At 38.9% G+C, this 14,655-nt stretch overlaps 1 protein-coding gene across 2 annotated transcripts in view; it reads right to left on the bottom strand.

Moving 5' to 3' along the window:
- LOC139473658 (beta-1,4-N-acetylgalactosaminyltransferase bre-4-like) overlaps nucleotides 1–13,357 on the bottom strand; it is a 139,022-nt gene extending 125,665 nt beyond the window's left edge. The window contains exon 1 of one of the 2 annotated variants that reach the window (XM_071256350.1): nucleotides 12,902–13,357. Coding sequence is in view for 1 of the 2 variants with exons in the window: in XM_071256349.1 (XP_071112450.1) it covers nucleotides 12,945–12,950 (6 nt within the window). In the remaining variant the exon portion in view is untranslated. The remainder of the gene's footprint in view (nucleotides 1–12,901) is intronic. The other variant, XM_071256349.1, reaches the window with a different exon arrangement.
- Nucleotides 13,358–14,655: the final 1,298 nt, after the last annotated feature.

Below are 14,655 nucleotides of genomic sequence, written 5' to 3'. Positions count from 1 at the left end.
ATATATACACCAGCTCATACTGAAAGTATGGTCAAGGGTCAAATGCATTCGGGCAGTGTTTGAAGTAAAATGCTCGAATTCCAACTCGTGAAATAGTCGTTCACTGGTTTCTCCTGTAATTACAAATACTCTGAATGAAGCATAATAGACACATACTTGGGAAGACATCCTCTCTCCGAATTTAATTTTTCGTGCAAAACGCTGTATTCTCCCACCGAATATCATGTTTCCCACTTGATTTTGTTATAACGCATAGAGGCGAGGTTTCCAGCAAACACCCCTGAAATTAATGCTAGGCGTCTTATAGTGAGGGTAATGCGGCCTTTGTTTACCTCGGTTGTGCGGCTCCACACATAGTTGCATGCCAGAGATATAATTCTCTACGGTGTTTATCCCAGTTCTGGTCGTATCCCAGTTCTGGTCGCTACACACGTGCTCTCATCGAAGCCCAACAGAGAGCTAGCGATACGGTCGCTTTGGTGTATAAATAGATATATATTGTCATGCAACTCACTGTCGCAGGTGCAGTAACATATCTATATAGTTATGCAAAACAATATGTAAAGCGTCCCCTCCAATTAGTTGCATTAGTCCGTTCTGTACTGATTTCTGATGCCTGTAAGAAGCGGTGTTATGCTGAGTCACCACTATGCCGCAGTGTGAGCGATGATCTGTTGATAAAACTATTCCCCTTACCGCTACTTAAAATGAAGATTTAATTACAGTTGTATTTGTAATGGTATTCTTTTCTAATGTTTGATGCTTTCAATAACTAAAATTTTAAAAAAGAATATTATTGAATCAGATTTTAGTGACATAAATGTGTAAGAATTGCGTTGATGTAAGTTCATATTTCCAAGCTTGGATTTGTTTGGATTTGTTTGGAAATGTTTGGAAATGTTTGGATACAACATGTCATAATCATATCTGTTAAAAGTTGTACAACTTTTGACCTTATGTGAGATTAGTAATGACATGAAAGTAAATAATTAAGAGTATTTTGGCACTATGTACCACGAAAAGACCAAATCATGAGCAAATTTAACTAAAAGAAATTCTGTCATTTAAAGTGGCTACTCTTTATATTTAATTTCTTATCTTCCTTGTCTATAATCATATGACATTGACTTTGAACTTTGAACAATTAAACAAATATTTTGTTTTCCCATACCGACTTACGGTTGTCGTAGAACAAAGACCGTTTCGAGAATATAGAGGGCCTCATTATTATAATTTGAACTAATATACATATGTTCATAATAGTACTAGGTATAAATGAATTTTATGTTCGTACAAGAATATGAACTTCGAATTATCTCGGAATTATGCGCAACACATAGGGCTGAAAATTTTATAATTGTTCTGGAACTATCTGACGGTAATTCAAAACAGGGAACAAGATTTCGTCAAATGAATCATTGAGCCAGGAATGCAACCATTTAAATGCTGACAAAATGAATAAACATATCTGGAACAGAGTAGACTGTTCATGTGGACAATTATATGCTACGTCTATTGCCAATGAAGTTTATCACCCCATGTTATAGCATTTGTTTCATATAAAAGATAGAAACCAAATAAATGGTACAATTAGTTGTTATGAATAAGCTTTACCTCTGTGACATATCACACAACTAAATGTGAATATGTTTATCAAATAATCAATTACAGTAATTAACCTAGTGTCCTTATTTATACACAATTTAATTACGTATTGGGGTACAATATGTAATACACATATATACGGAATGATTTCTTATTTTGTCAATTTAATCATAACCCAAATCATACAAATCAAAGTGTGAAAGTAGTGACTAACTTTATGATCAAGGGTATAAATACTCAATTGTATCTATTAATCCTAATAGTATAACAATAAACCCTGTATATATACTGAGCATATTTAGATACATCCGGATCTACGACCGCAGCCAGATAATCAACAAGGAAAGTATATTAGATTGAATTACAAATGTGCTATCACTTAAACAAAATTTTCCGTTATCCACGTAAGCCTAAACCTGGGAGAAATAAAGTTCTGTTCTGTTCTGAAGACGCCGTCATGATTAGTTGGCGCCAGTCTAGACTGTCCAATCAACGTGAATATACACACCGTGATGTTACTTGACCAGTTGATGACACCTGTCAAACTCAAAGTGCCCCTGGTCCTCCACCCACCATGTGCAATACTTTAGCGTACTTGATTGTTTAATTTGCAGTTATATCACTGTTAGGCTGAGTGATGAGAGAATACATTTTGTTGTTTTTGTTAACGATCGTTTCCATTTTCAACGTGGTAACCTTATAAGTGACTAACTTTTTTATCATGATGAAATGAAACATATTAAAATAATCAGAGGGACTGACGATCGCATTTTTCGCATAAATGTCAAGCTCGCATTAATTTCATGATTTACTGAAGATAGATTTGAACATTTCTGAGCAACGATCATGTTTGGGTAAGGGAAGTAATCTTGTCTCCGCTTGTAGTTGGATTCAGTTCCGAGATCGCAGCTTGACTGTTCGGTACGGCCGAAAAGCGGCATCCATGTTGTTCACGCTCCGCTGATCACTGTATTCTGCTTATGAACCGGGAATGCGCATGAAACACGGGTGTCAAAACGAATATATTTACCAATTATACGGACGGTCAATTAGCCAGTCCAAGAGACAATACCCTGGTTCTACCACCTTTAGGTGTAATTACATCGCGTGCCCTTGATTCACGGTTCGTCTGATCTCCCGTCATTAAACCACGATGTTTATTTACCTTGAGCCTCCGACAGCGCCGACTTCCTGTGTACATGTACGTACATGGCAATGAATGGTTTGACAGTTGTTTGACGGAATCAATCAATAATTATTGACACGGTGATGTAATTAAAATTTGTCACTATTCACAACTCCTATTTTTATTTTTCTATTGTTCAGCTGTATTTTCGACCAGTGTTATATGTTTAAAAAATCTTCTCTTGTATTTATAAACCAAACCTAAAAACGTTATATAAGAACAATTGTGTTTTTAAACCGTAAGTTCTCCATTTAAACAACCATGCAAGTAAGATTTCAGCCGTAATATTACTTTAGTCACTCCACAGATTACACATCTTATATGCCGCAAACGCAGCGAATGTAATGCTACTACGTCACAGCTGCCTCGGTAATTAAGGGCTGGAATGTTTTTGTGAAGGCACTTAGAGCAGACGAATTCCCCCCCCCCCCCCTCGGTGTTCAATGACGGTCGCTAACCATATATGTGTATTTTTACTGTTTTGGGCTTGATTTGATTATCCTTTGGTGAAAACAAATGTTCAATTGTGAAAGCAAACCCTTTTCCCCTGAACGTTAAAAGACAGCTGACTTTGTTTTTGTCTGAAATATCAACGTTTGGAGTCGTTTATATATTCGGAAATCCATATTATGGTTGATATTTATAATATAATATGGACAATGGTAAAATTCATTATCACAGTTTAAGTGCTATTCACAAATGTATGTAAATCTACTTCGTGATGAATGAAGCATGGCAATAAATGTATGCATCTGATTCTTCATTTGTTCTGTATTCTTTGACGAGAATGAGTTTCGTTAATGATGATCACTCTCAAAGATGTTTTGATGAGAGGATAGGACTTTAACTGGAGAATAGTTATGAAAAATATATATATAAGTATAGGCGGTCTGTGCACATGTGGTGAAACTTATACCTCATTGATTTGCTAATCGGGACTTGGAAATCATAGTCTGTCATTAAATTGATTTTAAAATATATGGTTTTGACTGTAGTACGTCCTGACATCATAATATTATGTTGTAAACAACTTATCATATCGTATGTTAAGTAAAACAATTATTGATAACTTCCTGAATTCCAATTGTTCAATGAACAGAATTATTCACAGCTCTGGTGCGAGACAACAATAAATTAGATGTTACCAAAGATTGTTCATTTTATGATCTTAGGCACATGTCGGCGCACTTACATGTGAGCCGTCTAGACGACTGTCTGTTTTGTAATTAAATGGCAGCTGCCATCCAGCCGAATACTTAATCTAGAGACCTATTAGTTGTCTCTCCAGAAAACCACTAGCCAAACCTAAAATCCTACACCCCTCAAAAAAAATTGACAGATCAATTACAAAACTCCAAACAGGACACACTAACCTAAATAACCACCTAAAAAAACTTAAAAGCCACACCACAGGCAACTGCCCCCACTGCAAACAACCCGAAACCACAGAACACGCACTCATCCACTGCACCCACTACAAAACACACAGAACCACACTACATACCACCCTCAATCTAAATAAGGTTCCTACTCTAGAACAGAACAGAACAGAACAGAACAGAACAGAAGTTTATTACTCATGAATCACGTATTGTGATATAGAGCATACAATATACATATTTATATTTACAGACGTGTATCAGTGTGCATAAACATAAAGTAATTACAAACATAGTATATACAGTAATTGAATTATTACTTAAAAAGTTGTAAACCATCCTTTAAGTATTTCGCCAGCTTTATAACAAGAGGTTTGTAGGAGCAAACCATGAGTTGGTTAAATTTTTCAATAGTGGGATACTTACAATAATAACTCGGGAGATATTTATTTCTTAATTCATGAAGTGATGGACATTGTAGAAGAAAGTGGAATTCGTCTCCAATATAACTGTTGCATAATGTACAGAATCTGTGATCTTTATTAACATTGAACCATCTTCCCTTTTCAATTGGTAATCTGTGATTAGCTGTTCTAAATTTGACTATCCACGTCGCTAAGTTGTATGGTAATGATAATAAATATTCCTCAAGGCGAGGCTTATCTTTGAACATTGTGTAGTATTTACCCTTGGAGGATAAAGTCGCAGATTCATTCCATTTTTGATAAAAGTTATCTAACAATATGGCTTTAGTATTTGCCTTTAACCAAGTTAAACTGGGGAAGGACTGGGTGTCCCAAATCCAATTCAAACCAACCTTATACAAAATATCTCTTACTGTTGTTAACCATCCAAAATGTATATTATTTGTGGAATTAATATGAAAAAGAAGTCGATACATTCTACTGGACAGTTTTTCAGAATTTAATATGATCTTTCCCCAAAATGCAATCATTCTGACTTTTATTTGAATTTCTAGAGGATACCTTCCAAGCTCACCATAAACCATGTAGTCAGGCGTGGATTGCTTTAATCTTAAGATAAATTTGCAAAATTTTAAGTGAACACGTTCTATGATTGTTACACTCTCATATCCCCAAATTTCAGCTGCATATAGAAGAATCGGTTGTACTAACTGGTCGAAGAGTTTAAGTTGACAATCAATTGGAATATCCAGCAATCGTGTCTTTCTGAATATAGCGTACATTGCTTTTGAAGCTTGGTCTGATAATGTCTTCATCGCTTTACTAAATCTACCAGTGTTACTAAAAATTATACCAAGATACGAAAATTCTTTCACAATATCTAACAGACTTTGTTGAAAATAAAATTGTAAATTTCTCGTATTGTGGCGTTTTGAAAAGACTATTACTTTTGTTTTTGAAATATTTACCTTTAGTTTCCATAATTCACAATACTCTTCAAAAGCATTAAGTGCTCTTTGCAATTCACATGCTGATTCAGCAAGCAATACTGTGTCATCAGCATATAACAAAATAAAGAGCTTTACATATAAACTTAAATGCAAATCGAACTTTTCGCTGACGTATTTTAAACCGGATACATCTTTATTTTCAAGGAACGTTTCTAGATCATTTAAGAAAAGTGCAAACAAGAAAGGTGACAAGTTTTCACCCTGTCTCACGCCAATCTTACAAAAAAATAAAGAAGAGTTATTTCCTTCCAGGGAAACATATGATTTTATACCTTGATACATATTATATATGACATTAAAACACTTCCCACCAAGATTTGAGTTTAACATTTTGAACCAAAGACTGTTTCTATCAATAGTATCAAAGGCTTTACTAAAATCAATAAAAGCACAGTATAATTTCTTGTTCTGGTTTAAGTACAGTTCAATTAAGAGTTTTAATACAAAAATATTGTCAAGAGTTGAGTATTTCTTCCTGAAGCCGGCTTGGTTTTCCTTTATAAGATTGATTGAGTCCGAGAAAGCTTGGAGGCGATCGGAGATTATTGAGGTGAATAACTTGCCGAGGCAGCTTACTATCGTTATGCCCCTATAGTTACCAGGGTCGCTTGGGTCACCTTTGTTTTTATATATGGGCTTTATTTCACCAATTAACCACCTGTCGGGAACAAAGCCGGTGTCCAGGATTAAATTAAACTAGCTAAACCACAGGGCCACGGATAGCCATACTATACTGACTGTGTGAGTGAACTGGGTTTAACACTGCTTTGAACAGTATCGGTTATATCATGGCATGATACACTTGATGTGAGTGAGTGAGTGAAATGTTATCAGTACAGTCAGTATAGTATGGCTATCCGTGGCCCTGTGAGCTAAACGCTCTGCAAGATCACATGACCCACGTGGACGAACTTGACGTGACATACAACACCGGTGTAAGGTTCCACTCAATCAAGACGACTACGACCTCAATCGTTTTCCTTATCTCGTCGCTATAGCCTCGTAATGTGATATTCGAGTACTACTCGCAGGTTGTTTGGTTCACCTGCAAACGGTACTTACGACAGACCAAGACGTATTGTCCTACAAGCCTCGTCGATTAATGAATATATTGTATATGATTGCTTCACTAGCGCGTTCCTACATGTACAACGTACCGATACCGCTGCGCTGTCGGGGAAGATCAGTCAAGGATATGGCATTCAAGATAACCTGACCTGCGGCTTTTGCAAATGTTAAAACGCCTTTGAGCTTATCTGCTTGTTTAAACTATCCATTAACATTTGGTACAGGACAGGTGAGGTAACCCATTTTCTGCGCCTGTGACTTGTAAGGTATACAGCCAGGTATCACTCCGCGATCAGGGTGTTCGGCGAACGCTCGTTAGTCTGGCCCCCGTTAGTCCACAACCCCGAAAGTTCGGAACACTGACAGTCTGGAGCCCCGTTAGACCGAAAATCGATAGTTCATAACTCCGTTAGTCCTGAACACCGTTTGTCCGGAAAACCGTTAGTCTGTAACTCCGTTAGTCCGTAACTCCGTTAGTCCAGAACACCGTTAGTCATTTTACGTCGTCATATCCAACTCATACTTTCATATGCATATTTGACGTCGATATAGAACTAATAGACACATGAATATATCTGTCATCGATATATATATAACTAATCGATGCATTGAAATATCTGACTTCGATATAGAACTAATCGATGCATGGATATATCTGCCTTCGATATAGAACTAATCGATACATGGATATATCTGACGTCGATATATAAAACTAATCGATGCAAGGATATATCTGACGTCGATATAGAAGTAATTGATACATGGATATATCTGATGTCGACATAGAACTAATTGATACATGGATATATCTGACGTCGATAAAGAACTTATCGATGCATGGATATATCTGACATCGATATAGAACTAATCGATGCATGGATATATCTGACGTCGATATAGAAATAATCGATACATGGAAATATCTGACGTCGATATATAAAACTAATCGATGCAAGGATATATATAAATAGAAATTATCGATACATGGATACAAATCTGGCGTCGATATATAGAACTAATCGACACATGGATATATTTGACGTCGATAGATAGAACTAGTCGACACATGGATATATCTGACGACTTTATTTAACCCTCCTCGCTACATATGACGTCGTGATATCCGGACATGACACTTGTGTGAAACAATTCTCGTGCGTCCATTCCTAGAAAAATAAGGGGGCTCTACCAACTGTATAATGAACGGATTCATTAAAAAAATATCTGTATCTTTTCTGAGTCAAAGAGAACCGGTTTTTGTGTCATTATGTTGTTCAGATGAAGGGATGAAGATGAGATCAAACTGTCCCCTCGATACATCTTGGGAACTGATTGTGACGAATGGATATCTGATTGTATTACTTTGTAAAATCTCTATTATCTGTTTTGGATTTATCTCAGTAAAAGGAGCGTTTCAGACGCCAGAGCTGCGAAACACCAAAGGAGCACTGTGACGTCACAACAGCCCCAACTGTTTACCGAAGTGCTTCTCGACCAAATCGCTCTATTTCCACAGAAAGCGAATTATCAAATGCGAACGAAATATGCCGTGCCCGGCCCTGTTGTAATAACATCTAATGACAGACACAAGTAGAAGATTTTTTGGGGTTTTTTTTAGTCAGTAACCACCCACAAATAACCCCTTTTAGTTTTGATATGTATTCTTTTTACTGAGATTAACAAGAACAAGTGACGTTAGTGACGTTTTACAGCTTACAATACATCACTAGTCTTTTCCAGTTTTACAGTTAACCGGAACAGTAAGCGTGGTAAAATACAACTAAAGATAAGCGTTATTATTTTGGTTGTTGGAGGTCTATGAAGGTTATCAGTAAAGTTATAGTTTCAGGATAAGGTTAATTCATTCTTACCAGGCACAACTCCACAAAACAGCCCACCGTAAGTCTATGTGCACCTACGTGACTTAGTGAGTGAGTGAGTTGGGTTTAACGCCGCTTTTAACAGTGTCAGCTTAATGTGGGAGGAAAGCCCGAAGTGATGCAGGTCTGAGACGTTTACCACTTCGGTGAAACCCACGAGCACGGGTATGGTGCTGACAAACCTAGAAACATAATCGGGGTGAACCGGGATTCGAACCCACAATCATAGGATTCTGGCTTGCCCAAGGGACGCAACTCTGCACAACGAATCGCGGCGCCTTAGACGACTGGGCCACCCGTGCCCCCTGCGTGACTAAGGGGCTATTGCATAGCTACGATCGCTTAGTACAACCGGCCCCAGGTCAGATCTCCGAATCTGTCATTACTGTTCCTTTTTATCCGATGAGTGAGAGTGGTTTTACGCCGCTTTTAGAAATATTCCAGGACTATCACGGCAGGGGACACCAATATGGGCTTCACACATTGTACCCATGTCGGGAATCGAACCCGAGTCTTCGGCGTGATGAGCGAACGCTTTAACCACCAGGCTACCCGACCGCCCCTTTTCAAATTCGTGACCAACTCGTGTTATTCCGGGACAATTGCAGGTTACGGAAAGGGGCGAGTGGTGACGAATGCCCCTTTTCATCGGGTAAACGAACTTTCAACGAATGATGTATGCACAAAGTTTACGGGCGTTTCTACAACGCAATGCAAATACTTATTATTCTACAGGAAGAGGTGAATAATCACATACACAAGTCTTCGGATGCCATAATTGCCACTAAATATCACGAGCACACATCAAAACATGCTCAGTCGCTAAGATCGCCTGTGGGAGGAGCCGTAGCGGCTGCTGCAGTTCGAGGGGCCAGTTTGAGACGCGACTGATGTCGGTTGTTATGGGCAATATTCGCATCTTTTCTTTTGTGCATGATGCTACAACACCATGTTGAATGTTTTTTGGTTGGTTGGTTTGTTGTTTAGCGCCGCACTCAGCAATATTCCAGCTATATGACGGCGGTTTGTAAATAATCGAGTCTGGACCAGACAATCCAGTGATTACTATCATGAGCATCGATCCACGCAATTGGGATCGATGACATGCATCAACAAAGTCAGCGAGCCTGACCACCCGATCCCGTTAGTCGCCTTTTACGACAAGCATAGTCACCTTTGACGGCAAGCATGGGTTGCTGAAGACCTATTCCACCCCGGAATATTCACGGGTGAATGAATCATACATCTTAGGTGCTGGTATAGACTAACATCTAGTCGCTGAAATGAACATGTTTTATATAAAAAAAACCCAGTTAAATTAAAGTTATAGAATATGATAAATAGGAGACCGGAGACTTTCTTCATTTTCAGATACTGCAGTAATCTCGATTTGGCAAACATTATAAACTTGCATGGGCTGTATTGGATATATTTGTTTCAGGGTCTGTGTGACAGGCTAGTGCGGATATAACTTTGTTTAAATGTGTGTTGCTTCATGCACAAGTAAATCTTCTCAATTCACAAGTGATTTGATAAATGAAATATATATTATTTACTGTTATGTCCTAATTATTTCTTCTTACTAAGTGGGGCGGTCGGGTAGCCTAGTGGTTAAAGCGTTCGCTCGTCACGCCGAAGACACGGGTTAGATTCCCGACATGGGTACAATGTGTGAAGCCCATTTGTGGTGTCCCCCGCCGTGATATTGCTGGAATATTGCTAAAAGCGGCGTAAAACCATACTCACTCACTCACTCACTCACTCTTCTTACTAAGTAACAATCACGATGTCAACAGGTAATTTTGTTGATTAAATCTTTGAACTTATGACATATTTAAGTCTTTGGATGGCATTTAGAAGAGATACACATAAGGAAGAGCCATCAAGGATGGTGATGTTGCTCATAATTACAGTTGACATCTATAAATTCTCTTCCTTATGAGATATTTGTTGTACTTAATTTACATTAATTTAGTTGTTAACAGTAATAATTCTTGGATCCATGACACGTCTTTAGAATAAAAGATCATATATGAATTTTAATTTGTTGTATATTTTTCATGAAAGTTAAGTACTGCAGAGCGTGTCTAAAACTAATAAGGTTTAATTTCCTTTCATTCTGCATTTTTTTAGGATAGAATAGATATGTTAAAACTTTTAAAGAGGGACAGTTTACCGACATCTGCTGCAGATTTGGGGCTGAAAAGCAGCCTCTGAGCAGGTCCAGATTTATCCCTGGTGACATGCCCGACCCCATGTTCCAGATGCCCAAATAAAAGATATGTTATGATTCATTTATTACATGACTTAACCAATGTAGCAGTGGGGGGAAATAATGCACTGCTTGAATTTTATCAACTATTCTTTTATGTTTATTCATTTAAAGGACCCACTAAGTCTATCCCTTTCAGGTTATATTGGTTTTACTTAGAGCGCCAGACAAAAAACGTGGGCAGTGTAACTGTTGGCAGTCTTTTTATAGATATCCACATGATTTGTAACTTGTTCTGTGTTTACGGTTTCCAGCACTTTCAATATACTTAAATTACGATGACAAGTAAAAACAAAACCCTTGGATGAATGATATATTATTGACATGCTGTAAATTGACAAGATAGTATTCTCTGCCTGATATGAGTGCTTCGAAGTAATGCACGCTTCTAACTTTCAGCCATGGTGACTTCCTCATTGACTGATACACCATTACATCGGACTTATGACTCGTTCTCACTCCGATATGCAATTTGACAACTAAAGTAGAATCAAAAACAGATCATGTATAACTCTCTTCAGATATTTTTGACACACGACTGGTAACAGAGCATCCTGAGCCAAATTCATCGCCCGCGCATTCAAGTTTCGCCGGCTGTGATGTCATAGCGAATAGCCAGTGGTTGTCCACCTTAACGCCTAAATCAAGGACGGTAGCTTGTGGGCGGGGCTTATCGGTCGGGACTGGATCGGTCTATTGGTTCTTTCTACATACAACATGCCAGATGATAACACAAAGTTCACGAAAGAACATGTGTTTAACCGTCGTGTTCTTTTTCATGAATGGACGGCCAAATGACGTAGCAAGGGTAGAAACTAACATATTTAGTCCACTAGTCCTTATAATGATAACATGTAGGAAAACCCTTAAAAATGGCAAATTTCTACTGGTCCTTATGATACCTTAACTACTGGCCAGTTTGGCAAGGACTACAGGACTAGTGCCAATTTCTAACGCTGTGTAGTTGTATGGGTAACATAGAGTGGGTGGGTTGTTCTGTCAAGTAAATGCATCTTTCATAACGTTTATTAACACGCTAATTAATATATTCTTCTGAGGTCACGAATATATTTGATTCAAAACAACATCCTTAAACTGACATTAAATTTTAAGAAATCAGTTATGGCTTACAAATGAGGATAACGACGGCTTTACCAGCTAACGTGCAGACATTTAGAAACAATCGCTTGTACCACAATTCATATCCGTGGCTACTTACATAGGCAATATAATCTAATAATTATTTCATGTATAAAGTGCCCTGTATGAGATTGCTGTGAGCGTCCTGTATGCTTACCTGTTTGAATGCTTTGAGCGGGATTTTAATGCGGATGTGTGTGTGGGTGTATCGGTGTGGGTGCGGGTGTGGGTGTGGGTGTGGGTGTGGGTGTGGGTGTGGGTGTAGTAATATACAAAGTTGCAACTAATTTTTCCTTTCTTTTTTTATATATTTTAAATGTACCATTATGTAATTAGTGTTTCGTTGGCCAACTGGCCGGGTGCTGTTTTTTAATGAAATGTTTATATGTCCATATATTTAGTACTGCAGCATGTGACACTTTAATAAAACAATTTTCTTCTTCTTCTTCTATAAAATTCTCCACCTGGGTTATATATACACTATGTTTGGACTTTAGACTGGTGATGGTAGTGTGAAGCGCTACCCCAGAGCATTGTCTAATGTAATTACCGTTGTGCATCATTTTCTTGTTCTTGTGAGGAAATAACAAGGATGTGGCGGAAAGTTACAACTGACTCAGTGGCCGTTACTTCAACAAACACACGACAGAGTACGTGACCCGTGAGACAGATCTGTCACGCTTCCACCGTCAACACTTCTCAATACAATATTGTTTGAACGCAATTGATTTTCTACCGTCATATCCTATTATATCGGGGCGAGTGTAAACTGGAGATTCACAGTGTTAATTGTATATTCAAAAGGGACAGGTCACGACGTCAATTATGCCTGTATTCTACACATATGTCTCAAATACTGCTATCTACATGACCCACATAGCATTAAAACGATTAAGACAACGCGACAGAACGAACCATAACATAAAATATACTCACAATACCGCTGTCATATATCCTACAGTCACAAATAACATCCCACCTTCATATCCGACTAGTATCCACAGCATACGAGTGCAACTATCCTGATCCGGGGTGGTCCCTCGTTATAACACCGTCCTCCTCTCGGTGTCGTCCCGTTACTGATAACGGTACTTCATTAGTATACCAAGCTGCCGATCCTCATTCCTGGGAAAACAGCCTCACGGGCCGTCCGGCTACAGCTGGGTATAGTGTCTAAGTCATAGTACGCTGTAGCTAGCCATGAATTATGGATGGGTTGTGTGAGGCTGTTTCGAGACGTGTATCATTCCGTTGTGCGCTGTCTGAAGCCGAGGGCTGATTTGTACACGACAATTGCCGGGGGTTACAGTGCTGACATCCCGTCTCCGTCCACTGTCACATCACAACTCCACTTAAATGTGTCCCCAGTTAATTATTTCTTGTGACAAGTTCGCCAGGCTGTGTCAGCGCGCGTGGGATGACACTCGCAGCTCACCGTATATTTGGCACTGGGCAGAGTGATTTTACTTACATATTTATTTCATTTCCCGAACTACTTTTGAATTGCGGTTCATAGAACACGTTTTATCTTCGAGGTTATATGTTACTTCATTGTACATATTTCACGACTAACAATCGATAGGGATTAGAGCGAAATGGATGCTCTTACCGTGGTGTAGACGTTGCTGTAGGTTCGTGCACGGGTGTTTTCTGTGTGGGTGGGTGGTGGGTGGTGGATGGTGGTTGGGTGGGTGGTGTAGGTACCTTGAGAAGGGACGGGTAAAGATAAGCGTGCACGTGGGTGAAAGAGCATGTATTTTGCAACGGTGCCTTGGGACTAGTCCTGCACCATGACCGTGGAATATATTTATTTCATGAAAAAATAATAATCTAGATATGCATACAAAAGCAAGTCTAGCCAGCTGAAGCTAGCTCTATTCCACAGCATGCATAGGGATTTTTTTTTATTTTTAGAGTCAAGAAGGATATTGTGTATTATAAGATTTCAGAGACTAAATGTTAGTCTACCTAGGGACCTCAGGTTATATTTGGATGGGGCGTTTGTTTGTGTGCGTGCGCGTGTGCGTGTGCGATGTTTATATGTGTGAGGGTAGAAATGAAGATGATAGGACGTATTTATGTTAGGTAGAGGGTGTGAGTGTGTGCTTGTATGTATCGTTGAGACTGTGATGTTGAAGGTATGTTTTGGTTAAGATGTGTGATGATAGTATGTGTGTATGTGTGTGTTGGTGTGTGTATGCGGCTGTGTGTGCGTGTGTATATGTGTGTGTCGTTTCAATCTGTTTCGAGGAGTTAGAGATGGGGTTGGGGCAGGTTGTATTAAGCTCTGTAAGTTGAGCTATGTAAGTTGAGCTATGTTTCTGCGTGTGTGAAGGCGGAGATACATCATTTTGAAAAGAGGGACGCGCGTGTTATCGTGTGTGCGTTTGTGTTTGTTTGTTTGTTGTTTAACGCCGCACTCAGCAATACTCCACTATATGACGGCGGACTGTAAATAATCGAGTCTGGACCAGACAATCCAGTGATTGACAAAATAAGCATCGATACGGATGGGATACGATGACATGCATCAACCAAATCGCCGAGCCTAACCACCTGATCCCGTTAGTCGCCTCTCACGACAAGCGTACTCGCCTTTTACGGCAAACATGGGTTGCTGAAGACCTATTCTACCCCGGATCTTAACTGGTGGTGTGTGTTTGTGATTGCGTGTTGTTAGATATGTCTCT

Source organism: Haliotis cracherodii, unplaced genomic scaffold, assembly GCF_022045235.1.
Source record: "Haliotis cracherodii isolate W230 unplaced genomic scaffold, xgHalCrac1.p SCAF_3, whole genome shotgun sequence".
In the NCBI taxonomy this organism is placed as follows: domain Eukaryota; kingdom Metazoa; phylum Mollusca; class Gastropoda; order Lepetellida; family Haliotidae; genus Haliotis; species Haliotis cracherodii.
The sequence above is the reverse complement of the archived record's forward strand: the minus strand, read 5'-3'. Positions and strand labels throughout refer to the sequence as shown.